Source organism: Patella vulgata, chromosome 5 (assembly GCF_932274485.2).
Source record: "Patella vulgata chromosome 5, xgPatVulg1.2, whole genome shotgun sequence".
Lineage (NCBI taxonomy): Eukaryota > Metazoa > Mollusca > Gastropoda > Patellidae > Patella > Patella vulgata.
Genome location: NC_065883.2, coordinates 78,337,890 through 78,355,037, shown reverse-complemented (window position 1 = coordinate 78,355,037; position 17,148 = coordinate 78,337,890). Strand labels below are relative to the sequence as shown.

The following is a 17,148-nucleotide window of genomic DNA, read 5'->3' as shown; positions in this document are numbered from 1 at the left end:
ACGTCTACAGTTTGCTCAACAACACCAGAACTGGCGACACAGGCAATGGAGAACTGTTCTGTTCACAGATGAGAATCGGTATTGCGTATCAACTGCAGATGGCAGGACCAGAATATAGCATCGACGTGGCCAGCGCTATTCTGACCAACGTGTCATTGAACGAGACAAATGGGAAGGTCCAAGCATAATGGTTTGGGGTGGAATCGGCCTGAACCAGAGAGTGGGTCCTGTGGTGTTCCAAAATCTTGGTCCAGGAAGAGGAGGCGGCATCACAGCAGTGCGCTACATCGATCAAGCTCTCAGACCCCACGTCATACCACATTTTGCACGTCATCGAAACAACGTTTTCCAGCATGACAACCTCCTTGCCCACACCGGGACTTTCTACAGCAGAACGGTGTTAACGTTATGCACTGGCCAGCCCTTAATTCGGACTCAAACCCGATTGAACATTTTTGGGATAAAATTCAGAGGAGACTTAATAACGTCGTACCGAGACTAAACACAGCCGATGCATTGCGCCAGGCTTTTCTGAGAGTGTTGTTCCAGGTGCCAATGGCGTTCATCAATCGTCTGGTCCACTCCATGTACAGACGCTGCGCTGCTGTTATTGACACTCGCGGTGGACACACCAGATACTGATGTATAGACTGTGTACAGACTCTAAAACCTTCTCGCGATGTCTTGGAATTGTGATGAATTAATCACTAATGTGTCTACTTACTGTTCACAAAAAATTGTTTTGATCCATTTTTTAGAACGATTTGATCAAAGTGCCTCTCTGATTTTGAAATCGTACTGACGTTTTTTTTCCTGCTGTTTAGTATATAAGGGACTTCCATCAATACAATTACAATCTAGTATATTTTAAACTTAAGGCCCGGTCCCAGTGGCCGATGGACACAAAACGTATGCAAATAGGACAAAGCGGACGAGCAAACTTTCGGGGGTGGCTCCATCCGTTTTCATCCGCTCCAGAAATGGACAAAATTGACGAAAATTTGCGAAAACAGAACGGAAAAGAACGAACGTGGGAAGTATGTAGCGGGGATGTTAAATGTATGTTCATCGGAAGCCTACCGGATGAAAACGGATGGAAGTGGATGACAGCCCCGAAGGGGTTAGGCAAACTCCAGACATCCTTCAATATATCAGATACATCCCAGATACAAACGCTTTGTCCGTTTTGAAAACTTTATATACGAGATACATACGCTTCCATCCTTTCTATTTCCGTTCTACTAACGATGTATAGACGTTCCATGTACCTTATCTTTCCTCCCTCTTTCCATTTTCAGCTGGGGCGGATGTGAGTTGCGAGGATGCAGAGAGGATACAGTGGACGTTTAACGGATGATAACGGACATGGAACGTTTGGTGCTCGTATATGTCGCGCATTTACATCGTACACGGCAGAAAGTTCATCCGTTATAAAAGTTTTGTGCAGCTCAAAACTTTTTGCGCGGATGAAATCAAAGTGAACGGATGCTCGATGGATAGAACGTATGAAACATGTATGCAATGAGTACACAACGGATGCATGGCGTTTTCAAACGGAGGGCACGTTTTTTTCCCCGTTTTACATCCCCTTTGCATCCGTAAGTGCAGTGGGACCGGGCCTTTAGCGATTTCCTTTGCGACTTTATGCGTTCCACTTCAAAATCTACAAAGAAGAAATCATTCATTTGATACAACAATTAGTAGTTAATTTTCATTTCTGTTAAGTAATTTTGGTGCTCTTCACAAATATAGATTTTCTCTGCTAACTTCAGCCAAGTCAGCAACCCTCTAGAACTCCAGCAACTTTCTGGTTAAACAGGTAACAACGCATATACACGCCGGGACCTCCAGGTTAGCAAGCCACCGTGGCCCCTTAACACCTGGCGAAATACGAATTCAAAATCCCCATTCGCACCTTTGGAGAGGATGGAGATCCGTGGCGAGTGAAATGGTTCAACCCACTGGGGTGCACTTAACACCACGGAGGACGACCAGAAACTAGGTTAGCAAGCCACCGTGGCCCCTTAACACCTGACGAAATACGAATTCAAAATCCCCATTCGCACCTTTGGCGAGGATGGAGATCCGTGGCGAGTGAAATGGTTCAACCCACTGGGGTGCACTTAACACCGCGAAGGACGACCAGAAACTACCGTAGCGCGACCGTGGAGAATCAGGATAAAGCTAACACTACGGAGGACGACCAGAAGCTCCCGGGGAGAATCGGGATAAACCTAACACTACGGAGGACGACCAGAAGCTACCGGGGAGAATCAGGATAAACCTAACACTACGGAGGACGACCAGAAGCTACCGTGAAGAATCGGGATAAAGCTAACACTACGGAGGACGACCAGAAGCTACCGTGGAGAATCGGGATAAACCTAACACTACGGAGGACGACCAGAAGCTACCGTGAAGAATCGGGATAAAGCTAACACTACGGAGGACGACCAGAAGCTACCGTGAAGAATCAGGATAAACCTAACACTACGGAGGACGACCAGAAGCTACCGTGAAGAATCGGGATAAACCTAACACTACGGAGGACGACCAGAAGCTACCGTGAAGAATCGGGATAAAGCTAACACTACGGAGGACGACCAGAAGCTACCGTGGAGAATCGGGATAAACCTAACACTACGGAGGACGACCAGAAGCTACCGTGAAGAATCGGGATAAAGCTAACACTACGGAGGACGACCAGAAGCTACCGTGAAGAATCAGGATAAACCTAACACTACGGAGGACGACCAGAAGCTACCGGGGAAAATCAGGATAAACCTAACACTACGGAGGACGACCAGACGCGACCGGGGAGAATCAGGATAAACCTAACACTACGGAGGACGACCAGACGCGACCGTGAAGAATCGGGATAAAGCTAACACTACGGAGGACGACCAGAAGCTACCGTGAAGAATTGGGATAAAGCTAACACTATGGAGGGCGACCAGACGCTACCGTGAAGAATCGGGATAAAGCTAACACTACGGAGGACGACCAGAAGCTACCGTGGAGAATCGGGATAAAGCTAACACTACGGAGGACGACCAGAAACTACCGTGAAGAATCGGGATAAAGCTAACACTACGGAGGACGACCAGAAGCTACCGTGAAGAATCGGGATAAACCTAACACTACGGAGGACGACAAGAAGCTACCGGGGAGAATCGGGATAAAACTAACACTACGGAGGACGACCAGAAGCTACCGTGAAGAATCAGGATAAACCTAACACTACGGAGGACGACCAGAAGCTACCGTGGAGAATCAAGATAAACCTACCACTACGGAGGACGACAAGAAGCTACCGGGGAGAATCAGGATAAACCTAACACTAACTGTAGACAGACGGTGGTGATATCGTTGTGGTACCGGGATGTGCCGTGGCCTACTGTGGTTATAACCGAACCGCTTTCCCGCCAAGATGGCCCCCGGTTCGCAAATACGGCCAGTCTCCGAGGAGGAGTCAATAGATTTATCCAAAACACCTTTAATTACCCAAAACACCCTGTATTTTGAATAAAACAAATTAACACATCAAACATACATTATGCAAGAGGTAAATCTGTCTTTCTTTAGGCCTGAAATGTTATCTAAATTATTAAATAAAAAATTAATTTACCTATCCAGACCATAATCAACTTTAGATGGCATCGTTATCCTGTAGTGGATTATGGGCCGATTTACTGCATAACTTTCCTTCACGATTTAACGATTAAATGGATAATCGAGATTATGCTGTTTATCGTACTGACTTTAGTAATGATGAACGAGGCTAAGCGGAAATTTCATTCGCTTAGTTCTTGGTTCATAGTGGACCAGTTTGAATGAAATTTTCAGCAAATTGCCTTTAAGTTATCTAGTTTTTAACTATTATAATGAGAACTGCTAACTCGTTATCGAACCTCCCATAATGTATCTTTAATCAAGGAAGCAATTTGCTTAAAATACATATCTATATTTCGTTTCGTTTTTTTTTTTATACTTTCGGTGACCTCTACTACATGAAGTTCTGACTGGTTGTAGTGGAAGGTCGCGTCAAGGGTCATACGAGCGGCTTTTGACCCTAGGACGCCAGACATTTGATTAACCAATCAGCGTTTGTGTTTTCTAGTGGGTTACCTACAGTTCAGTGAACCTCGCGCCAAAACTTCGCCGTAACTGACCGTCTCATTGCTAATGATCCCTCACACCATCCAGAACGCGGGATATATAACAACTCTTCCAGATCCTAGTGTAGTAAAGACAAGGAAAGCAAAATTTTGAACTATAAAAAACAAAACGAAGACGACTCGTATTGTTGATTTCGAGAATTTTGAGAAGTACATATTCTGCTTTTATTTTTAAAAAAAATTGAAAAAGTTTAATTATAAGTTGGTTTTTTTTAAAATTAATTATCACTGTTTTCTTTGTTGTACAGACTGCCAGACAAGGGCAGCTGTCTTGTCGATCAGATGGGACGAAAAACCAAGGTCCTGTGTACATATTAGCGTCCACGTAAAAGATCCCTTGACAGCACACTGTATGGCCTATGTCCGTCTTCATTAGCCCAGTTCGGAGCAGAACAGTAGGACGTTAAACCCCATTTCATTTCGTAATAAGATTACGATACTACATAATTTGCATAATCATATATGGTAGCTCTTTATCTAATATATTTATCGAGGCGCAGACCAGGTGGCCCGCAAATTCTCTGGGTATTAGAAAAGGCGTGTCACGTGATCGTCGCAAGCCCTATTATTTTGTCTGGGCTGGATATAATGCATGACGTGGGTAGTAGGCTACAATCATGGCTAAAGCAGGAAGATGAACAGCATATTTTATTACTCTCTCTCTCTCTCTCTCTCGCTCTCTATCTATCTCTCTCTGGATTGCTGTCGAACAGGTTACCACACATTTCATGTGACACGACTGCAGACCGCAATTATCAACCGATTTCAATGAAACTTGCCGATTATAATTACATTAATAATATCTCAGAGTAGCCAAAATTTAGAAGTAATTATTGTAAATTGTTGAAATTCAATAGGCTTCGTGGTTTCATTATTTTAAATAATGCAGATAAATTTCAGAAAGATCGATTGATATTTTTTGACGTTAGAGCGTTCACAAGGTTCAATAAAGTGAAACAAGGGCCACAACTCTAGACATAATAAACGGAAATTGTTGAAATACAATTGGCTTCTTCGTTTTAATAATTTAAATAATGCATATAAATTTCAGAAAGATCGAAAGTTAACTTTTGACGTTAGAGCGTTCACAAGGTTCAATAAAGTGAAACAAGGGCCAGAACTCTAGACATAATAAACGGAAATTGTTGAAATACAATTGGCTTCTTCGTTTCACTAATTTAAATAATGCATATAAATTTCAGAAAGATCGAAAGTTAACTTTGACGTTAGAGCGTTCACTAGGTAAAAACAAAGTGAAACAAGGGCCATAACTCTAGAAGAAATAAACGGAAATTGCTGAAATTCAATAAGCTTCTTCGTTCCTCTAATTAAATTTTGCAATTTAATTTCACAAAGATCAGATGTTAACTTTTAGCGTTAGAGCGTTCACAAGGTTCAAACAAGGGCCATAACTCTAGACGTAATAAACCGATATTGTAATTAATTAGGTTTCTTCATCTCACTAATGCACACTACATATATCAATTTTAAAACAACTGGATGATAACTTTTGGTGTTAGAGCGTTCACAAGAAATTGTGGAAGATGGACGGACCGACGGACGGGGGCGATGGCAATATACGTCCACATTTCTATGTGGGCGTATAAAAAGAGTGTTATTGTGTCCCAAAAAATGTGATGGACTGACTGACGAACCCATTTTAATAGTCCCCTGCTTTCTTCGAAAAGCAGGGGGGCAATTACAGTAAGGATAGGTTGCCAGGCAACGAAACATACGCCCCCAGCAGCTAAATCGTCCGGACAGTCAACAAGAGTTGTCGCTTATTTTTACTTTTTTGGTAATGAAACATTTATAATAAATTAAAATCTGATTAAGAGTAACAACTTATTAAGTAATTGTCAGAAAACCATTAGAATTTGTTTGGTTTTATAATGTTCTGCCCCATGCTAACGTTTAATATACGAAACTTTTAACATCATGGATTTAGCTGTTCAAGTCATAAAAATTCATTGAAAATCAATATACTTGTTCGTCTCAAGACCTTAAACTCTGTGTATCGATCTGAAGTCAATCGGAAGATAACTTTAGCCTCTAGAGCCATGATCAAGGGCCATAACTTTGGCAGTAATTATCGGAAATCGTTGGAAATCAATATGATTCTTCGTCTCATGACCTCAAACACTGTGTATCAATTTAAAGTCAATCGGATATTAACTTTAGCCTATAGAGCATTTACAAGATATTTTGAAGTGATCAAGGGCCATAACTCTGGCAGTAATTATCGAAAATGGCTGAAAATGAATAGACTTCTTCGTCTCATGACTTTAAACACTGTGTATAAATTTAAACTCAATCGGATATTAACTTTAGCCTCTAGAGCGTCCACAAGATTTTTCAAAGTGATCAATGGTCGTAACTCTGAAAGTACTTATGGGAAATCGCTGAAAATCAACAGACTTCTTCGTCTCATGACCTTAAACAACCTTGTATAAATTTAAAGTCAATCGGTTATTAACTTTGATCTCTAGATCGTCCACAATATTTTTCAAAGTGATCAAGGGTCGTAACTCTGAAAGTACTTATAATTGGAAATTGCTGAAAATCAATAGGCCTCCACGTCTCATGACCTTAAACACTGTGTATAAATTTAAAGTCAATCGGATATTAACTTTGACCTCTAGAGCGTCCACAAGATTTTTCAAAGTGATCAAGGGTCGTAACTCTGAAAGTACTTATAATGGGAAATTGCTGATAATCAATAGGCCTCCTTGTCTCATGACCTTAAACACTGTGTATAAATTTAAAGTCAATCGGATATTAACTTTGACCTCTAGAGCGTCCACGAGCATTTGTGGACGCCAAACCGGCCGACAGACGGGGGCAACGACAATATACGACCACATTTCAATGTGGGCATTTAAAAACAGAAACGATTGAATGTCAATCAGTTTATATACATTCATATTACATTATTATATATGTTGTGACCCACTTGTGTCAATTTCTAGGTCCCAAATATTAGCCAAAATGAAAGAGCACCATAAGTCTAGGAGTAATTAAAGAAAATGCTGAAATTACACAAGCTTCTGTGTTTCACTTAAATGAACAATTCTTATGATTTTTAACATATTCGATGGTAATTAATTTGTCATTAACATATTTGATGGTACAGTAATTAATTTTGTCATTAGAACATTCACAACATTCTACAAAGTATTCAATAAATGCAAGATTTGAAATCACTGGAATTCAATAGTCCACCAGAAAGTTATTCAATAAAAGACTGTTGCTGGTGGTTCAATCTCCAAATGCTCAAGACCACTAGCCACTGTTTCTGTGAAACATTCTATTTCATCAGAATAACTTTTTGGTAATTTTCTTTTCATGGCATAGGCATCTTCCCCATCAGCATAATACTTGGGTTCAATTTCACTTATTTCAAATTTCAGAGTGTTTGAATATAAATGTAATGCCGCTCTGTTACTTTTCCTCACATGGAGTGACACATATTCTGCCTTAAAACATTCCACCATTGCCCTTGATGCCTGGTCCATAAGTTTTTGAGCTAAACCTAATCGTCGATAGCTTCGCTTGACTGCTAATGAAGTAATGTGTCCATGGGGTATTGCATCCTCTGGGTCCTCTTCCATCTTAGCCAATACATAGCCAACAATTTTACCATTGGATGCCTCGCCAACATAAGATAATTGGGGCCAGGATAGCCCGTGGTAAAAATAATATTTCATTTGATAATTTTCTGGTAGGCAAAGTAAATTACAATGCTGCATATTCATTAAATCTTCGGGTCTTGCACATCTGATATTCATTGTGATTAATTTCTGGTGATTGTAAAAGCAATCCACTGATTACAGGAAGTCTAAATCAAATAGTCAGTCGAATAAACGGACACAGATCACTAAAGATTTGACCATTAACTTTAATGTTAATTCTCCCAAATTTTCGTTGAGTAGAACGCTTTCTACCACAGATGGAGAAACATGTGGCAACCTCTTGCCCAAAAGCACGTATGGGGTTTACCATGAACAACTTGAGATACACAAGCTGGAAGTAGAGACAAGTAAACATGCAATTTTTGACCCTACATTTCAACCTAACCAACCTATCAACTCTTGTATCCTTCCGCCTCAAAATCTTGAATATTCACCAAAACCTGGCAGAAAATGTATTTTCAAACCCTTTTCTTCGATTCAACATCAATTAGTCAACAAAAATCCCCATGCAAAAGGGGTGAAAAGGGAAAGGGAGAGATAGACTAAAAATAACTTTGGCCCTACATGGGTGACTTGGTGAGCGAGTCCAAACCACTGATCTATCTATATATATATATATATATATATATATATATAGATCAGTGGTCCAAACCAGTCGATGGCTTATTAAAATTTTGGAATAGTTTGTAATAAATATAATTTAAAGAAAAAACGCACTAATTCAAATATCGTTTATCATTGTTTTTGTCTATTTTCCCTCATGTTAAAATGTTATCTAGTTTTTAACCATTATAATGAGAACTGCTAACTCGTTATCGAACCTCCCATAATGTATCTTTAATCAAGGAAGCAATCTGCTTAAAATACATATCTATATTTTGTTTCGTTTTTTTTTATACTTTCGGTGACCTTTACTACATGAAGTTCTGACTGGTTGTAGTGGAAGGTCGCGTCAGGGGTCATACGAGCGGCTTTTGACCCTAGGACGTCAGACATTTGATTAACCAATCAGCGTTGATGTTTCTAGTGGGTTACCTACAGTTTCGTGAACCTCACGCCAAAACTTCGCCGTAACTGACCGCCTCATTGCTAATGATCCCTCACACCATCCAGAACGCGGGATATATAACAACTCTTCCAGATCCTAGTGTAGTAAAGACAAGGAAAGCAAAATTTTGAACTATAAAAAACAAAACGAAGACGACTCGTATTGTTGATTTCGAGAATTTTGAGAAGTACATATTCTGCTTTTATTTTAAAAAGAATTGAAAAAGTTTAATTATACTTTGAGAAGTACAGTTGAAAAAAATGAAAAAGTTTAATTATACTTTGTGTGTATAACAGATGTGAACCGGAGTAGGACTGCATTACAAAACAGTATAATTGTTGGATATGGCGGCTATTTAGGGCAGAGATCTATTCTTGAAGTATAGAGTATATATTTCTCTGTGTGCCCTTAGGGTGGCGGCGGCACCGGGCATTTGTTTCACCAAAGCATCAATTAAAGAAAGAATGACATTGAAATTAAGGTTTTTGTTATAAAATTATCACTGAATTCTTTGTTGTACAGACTGCCTGACAAGGGCAGCTGTATAATCGTTCGGATGGGACGAAAAACTGTGGCCCCGTGTACACATTGACGTGCACGTAAAAGATCCCTGGACAGTTAGAATTCGATATAAGAGTAGGCCGTACTGCCCCTGTCCGGGCAAAATGTCCCTCACAGCACACTGTATGGCGTATGCCCGTCTTCATTAGCCAAGTTCGGAGCAGAACAGTATAGGACGCTAAACCCCATTTCATTTCATTTCATTTCGTAGCCTAATAAGATTACGATACTACATAATTTGCATAATCATATATGGTAGCTCTTTATCTAATATATTTACCGAGGGGCAGACCAGATGGCCCGCAAATTCTCCGGGAATTAGAAAAAGCGTGTCACGTGATCGTCGCGAGCCCTAAAATTTTGTCTGGGGTGGATATATATAATGAAGGAACTGAAAATATTCCCATGACGTGGGTAGTATAGGCTACAATCATGGCTAAAGCGGTAAGAATCAAGACATATTTTATTAATCTCTCTCTCTCTTTCTCTCGAACTTTAGAAATCGATGGCGATATATCAATATTAGATGACGAAACTGTTCAAACAAATGACAATCCATAACACAATAACAGCTGCGGGGTTATTTATAGAAACTGGGGGAATACCCAGATACAGAAATTGATGTTCAACCATTGAATGTCGCCTACTTTGATTACCATGAACAACTTCATTAATTCATTCGATTTTAATAAATATATTAATCTTATAATTTTCAAGTTGTTTTATCGTGGACCCATATCATGTAGACCTAAATCCACCATTATTTATTTGGGTAATTCGTGCTACCCCATATTTGTTGGTACCATATTCAATGAATGTAGACATAATAAGCTCCTCGGATCGAAATTAAAACAAAATTAATATTGCGGACATTATAGTATTTGAAGAGGGTGGGGGTGTAGCCTACACAACAGGTGTGAGAACGGGTATGAAATAGGGCTATATAAATTGTGCAATATCATAGTCAGCAATACCGTACGTTACTGTGCGTAAGTCGTAACTCATTTGAGACTAGTAATACGTTCGAATCGATGGAGAATGACGACCGTAGTACATACAGTGTATTTTAATTTCAATAAATTAACTGTCAGATATTGATGTTAATTCTGTCTGGAATATGTACTGCATAGATTTCAATCATTATTATTGTCCCGAAATGAAACTGAAACTTGTTGCATGTTTACATATTTAATATGAAATACATACGGAAGTATTTCAAAAGAAATAGTTGGTATGTGGAGATAACTCCTTGAATAATGGGAACAGACCACCAATTACTTTCCCAATGAAAGCCTGTGAAGGTAAAGTAGACACAGTCCAAAACATGCGCCGGAAATTATAATAGTAAATCCTTTATGTGTACTAGCAGTATTTACGGATTTTACAGTAGGCTGGGGGGTAGGGGGGGGGGGGGGGGTCTTCTCCAGAAAATGTTCTAAATGTTTATTTGGAGTACATCGATCAGTGGATATTTCCTCTCATAGATGGGGCTAGCTTCCAATAAGAAGTGGGTCTACATGCCTTAAATTTTGAATCAATCAGGTGGCTTGGAGGGGGGGGGGGGTCGTCACACAGTTTCATCTTTCGTAAATCAATGTGTTCATTCATTCCTTCCTTCCTTCATATATTCATTCATTTATTTTGTTTATTTATGCATGTAGGCAGCGATACAGATATCATCGTTTGTAATCAACGCAGACACCCTACAATTGGGCCGTGAAAATACAATCGTATCTCAAGAATCACAACGTAACTCAGAAGCCATCGATGATCTGAGGCAAGGCTATGGAGAACTGGATGGCAGAATGAAAGAGTTGGAAGACGTCCAGGAAGATGAAACCCAGCATGCTTTAAGAAAAATGGTTACCATGGAAAATAATATACAAAATCTGACTTGTAAAATGGAGAATATGACAAAAGGGATGAAACGCTTGGAAATAGCACACAGAAGTCTAAAACGTCAATTTAAATCACAAAAATCAAAAAATGTGAAGAATAATTGGACGACAAAGAATGCCAACAATGGTGACCGTTTGTCGTTTCCCAGAAGTAGAGAAATTGGAGAGACTATAGAAGTTTCGGAGAATGGCAGGATGGAAGAAGTTGACCAGACGACTATAAACTCCAAACAGATTCGACTTTTAATAGAAAATTGGTAATAATAATAATAATCTTTATTCATCTATTGAAGCCTTGCGGCCATAGTACAAATTTAGCATATGTAAGTGAAAATTATGTACACTTATTTCAATTTTAACCATTAACTAATACTTGCTAGATTTATGAAAAACATATAGATACAATAAATAAATAGAGAAAGAAGGGAAGTTTAGTGTAGAAAATGGCTACTATTTACAATGTTATAACAGTGTATAAAGAAATATACCTATGACAATGTGATTAGTAAAATAAGGAATACATGAATAATTTCCTTGTGATAATTGACAAACTGTATATAAGATTTATGCAGAAGTTGATAATGTTTTTAATGTTTTACGTATTCCAATTGCAAAATATATAAATTTTGAGATATTTATAACGACAGTTACTTCATTATTTGACATTAATTGAATTAACTGGCACTTTGTATCATACTTGTTTATCTACGTGGATATATTTTGATCTAAGGCTATCGTATACATTGGTAAATGTATATTACTTCATATATTGTTAGCATTGGTTCCCCCTTGTCACTGGGGAAGAACGGATGGCGTGCCAAGTGTACCATGCATAGTCATTCGGATGGCACAAACATTGTCATGCACGTAAAAAAAACCTTGACAGTTGAAATTCAAAATAAGAGCAGAACGTAGTGCCACTGTCTGGGCAAAATTTCACACATAGCCCAGTCGGAGCAGAACGGTGGGACGTGATATTGTTAGAAAATAAAATAAATCAATGATCAATTATTAAAGATTTAGATAAAGAGCTGGCCGTTCCAAAACAGTTCCAAAATAAATGATGTTAAATGAATATATTTAAAATTTCAGCAAATACGTTATTTTCTGCGAAGTTAAGATCGTTTGAAGTTTTGACTCGATTGTCAAGCCTTTTATTGAGTAACATCCATTTTAACGTGAACCAAAATGTGTGAATTGTGTAGCTTGACCTTGCTACACATCTTTTGTTCCAGTCTTGATCATCCAGGTTTGTCTGGTGTGGATACTGTTGCAACTCTCTACTCTTGGATTTATATGTTTAATTTCGGCAATCCAAATTAGATATATACTCTGCTAGTGTGAGCCAGGCCACAATATGGTTACAATTGGCGACTTTTGCAAGCTGTTTGAATTATGTCCCTTTTATGGACGCTATTTCGCCTATAAATTTATCCCGGACATGTCCTAGGCAAGTTGACAAACGTCCGACCGGGAATATCCCCAATCGGACATCAATATAAGATGAATCATATTCAAAATTTCTAGTTTTTAACTATTATAGTGAGAACTGCCAGCTCTTTATCTAATTTCCCATAATGTATCTTTAAACTTTAAGTAGCTAAGAGATTGGTCACTTTTGACCATTCTTATCCAGGGAGTGGGGTGGTCTAGTGATTTAACGCGTGAGTGTGAAATCATAAGGTCTGTCATCGAGTCAAGTGACCTAGTTTCGATTCCCTGCCCGTTCATGACAAGGAGTAGGGTCGCCTGTCCAACCTCGTGGGACCTCTTGCTTCCTTCCACTGCCGAAGACCCCCTACGCAAATAAAATAAATCCATGTGTTATTCCCGAAATGACGTAGTTTGTGTCGAGTTAACGTTAATCCCCATTTCTCTCTCTCTCCCCACCCCATTCTTATCCATGAGTATTATATTTCAGGGATGTCAATCAGGACGAGAAAACAAACATTGTAGTTGATGAAAAGATTAGTCTGATGGAAGTCTGCGGGGTGATGAGGAATTTGGTTGGTCGCGATCTGCACATATGCTGTATCTTTAGGAAGCTGAGAGGACCGATTTATCCTAAAGATTTTAACCAATGGAGACCAATCAGTTATTACCATATAACCAACGATGATGTGATTCTTTTTAAGTGTAAAACCTTTAACAATGATTAACCCGCTAAACATCAAACCTTTTGAATTTGGCGGAAACCTGATTAAAACCTGATTCTATTTCGTTTCGTTTTTTATAGTTCAAAATTACGTTTTATTTGTATGTACTACACTAGGACGTGGAAGAGTTGTTATATAATCTGTGTTCTGGATGTCGTAAGGATATGCCAATGAAATCATCTGTTACGGCGACTTCTTGGTGCGCAATGTACGGAACTGTGGGTAAACCACCAGAAACGTCAACGCTGATTGATTAATCAATGTCTGACGTCATAGGATACGACCCCTGACGCGCCCTCCCAATACAGCTGGTCAGATATTCATGTAGAGTAGGCCATCGAAAGTATAAAAAAATGAAACGAAATATAGATCTGTATTTTAATCAGATTAAATATAGGAACCACAAAAAAAGATACAGCTGCTGTTGTAATAAACGTTTATCACCCGATTTCATTTAATTCAACCGCGTTAATGCCCATGTTATCACATTCCATATATTTTCCGGCTTTATGGGGATGTGCGAAACGGAAATCGTGGGGGGTGGGGGGTGGATGTATTACTGTATATGTATATTCTGAGACCGGCCCTGCCCGATTGTCATACTGGTGAAGGTTGTATTATTTTTATTTTTAAAATGGCAATATGTTTCATTATATATATATCTATCTTTTTAGAAAAAGGAGGACAGAGTTATTTTTGTAATTTAATGGTTTACCAATATATTTATAGTTTAAACATACTTTTTTAAGAGCTAAATCTGTCTATTGCAGATATTAAGTGTTATCTAAATTATTAATAAGACATTAATTAACTTATCTAGACCAAAATCAACTCTCGATGACATCGCCAGTCTGCAATATTTAGTGGATTAGAATACAGTTTGTGATGGATAATTTAATGTAAATATGGATAATCGAGACTGTTTATTATCGTTCCAACGTTAGTAATGACGATGGAGGCTAGCTTAAAATTGAATCGCTAATGTCTTGGTTCAGAGTGAATCAATTTGACTGAAATTTTCAACATATTCTATATACAACCTAGTTTTTTAACTATTATAACGAGAACTGTTAGCTTTTTATCTAATCTTACCTGATGTTAGTATATAACTTATTACTTAGACATTAATTTATTCATATGACAAGCCTATAATCAATTCTCTAGATCATCGGATGGCCGAGATTGAAATGGATTTGAACACCCGTGAGATTTAAAATGTTAACTTTAAAAAGAATAATCTAGGCTTAGGCTTGGTTGTCAATAAAGTACCGTTGCTACGATAATAAACGGTCTAGGCAAAATATTTAAATATAAATAACTTCGCTCAGAATAAAGGATTTTGAAATACATTTTCAATGAATTCATTTTTCATTAAATATTTTTTAACTATTCTAAATCTTATACACCTTTAATGTATATATCGCTTTCATATGGAAGTATGTTGTAGGCGCCTCCGTCCGTCCGTCCCTAATATCGCTTTCATGTGGACGTAGAGGGGGGGGGGGATGACTGAATGGTTAGCACGTGCGCGCTGTATCATAAGGCCTGTCATTGAGTGAACTGGCGTAGTGTCGAATCCCCGGCTGTACGTGACAAGGAGTAGGGTCGCCTGTGCAACCTTGTGGGTTTTCTCCGAGTCCTCCGGTTTCCTCCCACTGCTAAAGACCCCTACGCGCAAGCGTATTATTGAAATAAAATTAAAACTATATGTTAGTCCCGAAATGACCTAGTTTGTGTCGAGTTGACGTTAAACCCCATTTCTCTCTCTCTCTCTCTCTCTCTCTCTCTCCCATATGGACGTATGTTGTCGTCGCGTCCGTCCGTCCGTGTGCCCGTTCACATTTTGTTTGTGAACACTCTACAGGTTATGTCTTTTATCCAATTTAGACGAAACTTGAAATATAGGTTTTTCTCTCAAAGATCTCGGTTCGCCCCTGATTGTAGAGGTCACAATTTTTATCCGATGATTGAGTTCGAATTTCGTGAAAATCAGACGCCAATTGCCCGACAAAATGGCCGCTCCTCGTATTTAAATAGTGTAAATGTATGTAATACCCAGATTGTGAACCCTTGACGTCACAATTTTGATCCGATATTGATGAAACTTAAAACGCATGTTTATATCCAAGGGATCTTGGGTTCCTTTGATATTTGCGCATATCGGACTAACTTCTTGGATTATGGTCCCTGATTGCACAAAATATTGTATTTTTTTGGCTTATGGACCCTCTAGAGGTCACAATTTTTTTTATCTGATTTTAAAAAACCTTTCAATTATATCACCATGACACCATAAGTATGAATGAGTATGAAATTCTCTGAGACAAGGGCCTCGACCTCGTACGCAAATAGTGTAAAATTATATAATACCATCGCATGATTTTGATCCGATTTTGATGACACTTGATCAGACCGTAATGTCCTGGATTACGGTACGAAAAATCGCGATTTTAGCTTTTGGACCCTCTAGAAGTCACAATTTTTATATCTAAAAAGGCATTTAAATATGTCAATTAAACCATAGTGATGATTGATAGAAGTTTGTAGGATTGTGTAGAACATTAAAACATTAATAATGTTAATTTTGAATTTCTTATATTGCTCTATTTATTACAATCAAATATTATTATTATCATTATTATATTTACATGATTATAAAACGTTCGGAATATTTTATAGCAAACTAGTGATCTACCCGACAATCTGCTCCCTACGGGCTATGGGGGTTGGATGGCAGAATGGTTAGCGCGTGTGCGTTGTATCATTAGGTCTGTCATTGAAATGACCTAGTGTGTGTCGAGTGGACGTTTAACCCCATCTCTCTCTCTCTCTCTCTCTCTCTCTCTCTCTCTTCAGGGCCGTAACTAGGTCAGAGCAACGAGGGGGCGGGAATTTATAGTGTTCCCAGGGGTGCTGTAAAATTGACGGACAATGTATATATATTGTTTTTATGTTCGACAATTTTTTGACGGGGGGGGGGAGGGGCGAAACTTTTTGCGCCCCCCCCCCCCCCCCTAGTTACTTAGCAAAAAGTCCTACAGAATACCAGTGTAGTATTGTATATAATTCTATAGAAAAACTATAGAGTTTGGGGGGGGGGGGGGCGTGTCCCATTTTCTATAGGATAAAATTCTATAGTATTCTACAGAAATTTGGAGGCCTGTAGGAAATAAAGGCCCCAAATATTCTATAATTTCTGTAGCGCACATCCTATAGTTTTTCCTACAGATTTATGGCAAAGTTTCTATAGGAAAATATTATAGTATTCTTTAGGTTTTTTTTTTATTGCACTTTCTGTAGGAAATTCTACAGTTATGTATAGGAATGAATACTGTAGTAGTCTGTAGTTTGAAAATTGGGCCACTATAGTTTTCTGTAGGAATGGGTACTATAGAATTCTACAGACTTTTTTTTTATTAAATCTTATTTTGGGAATAAAACTATAGTTGGCCCATGACTTCTTCTAAATTGATAAGCTTATTTTTCTCTCATGGATTCTTCTAAATTGATAAGCTTATTTTTTCTCTCATGGATAAATCTGAATTCTGTTGATGATTCACCAGCCAGAACCATGAAAAGTTTTTTTTCTTGGTATAACTGAAATATAAGGAAAAG

The 17,148-nt window shown here is 38.6% G+C and overlaps 1 protein-coding gene and 1 long non-coding RNA gene across 2 annotated transcripts; one reads left to right on the top strand and one right to left on the bottom strand.

Moving 5' to 3' along the window:
* Positions 1-7,072: 7,072 nt before the first annotated feature.
* LOC126822694 (N-alpha-acetyltransferase 10) lies at positions 7,073-8,196 on the bottom strand. The gene has a single exon (XM_050551733.2). The coding sequence runs from the start codon at positions 7,964-7,966 to the stop codon at positions 7,412-7,414; it is 555 nt and encodes a 184-aa protein (XP_050407690.1). The 5' UTR covers positions 7,967-8,196; the 3' UTR covers positions 7,073-7,411.
* Positions 8,197-9,812: 1,616 nt separating this feature from the next.
* Positions 9,813-14,882, top strand: LOC126822702 (uncharacterized). Its single transcript, XR_007680943.2, has 3 exons — positions 9,813-9,923; positions 11,141-11,634; positions 13,299-14,882. It is a non-coding gene; the product is annotated as an uncharacterized LOC126822702 (long non-coding RNA).
* The last annotated feature ends 2,266 nt before the right edge of the window (positions 14,883-17,148 follow it).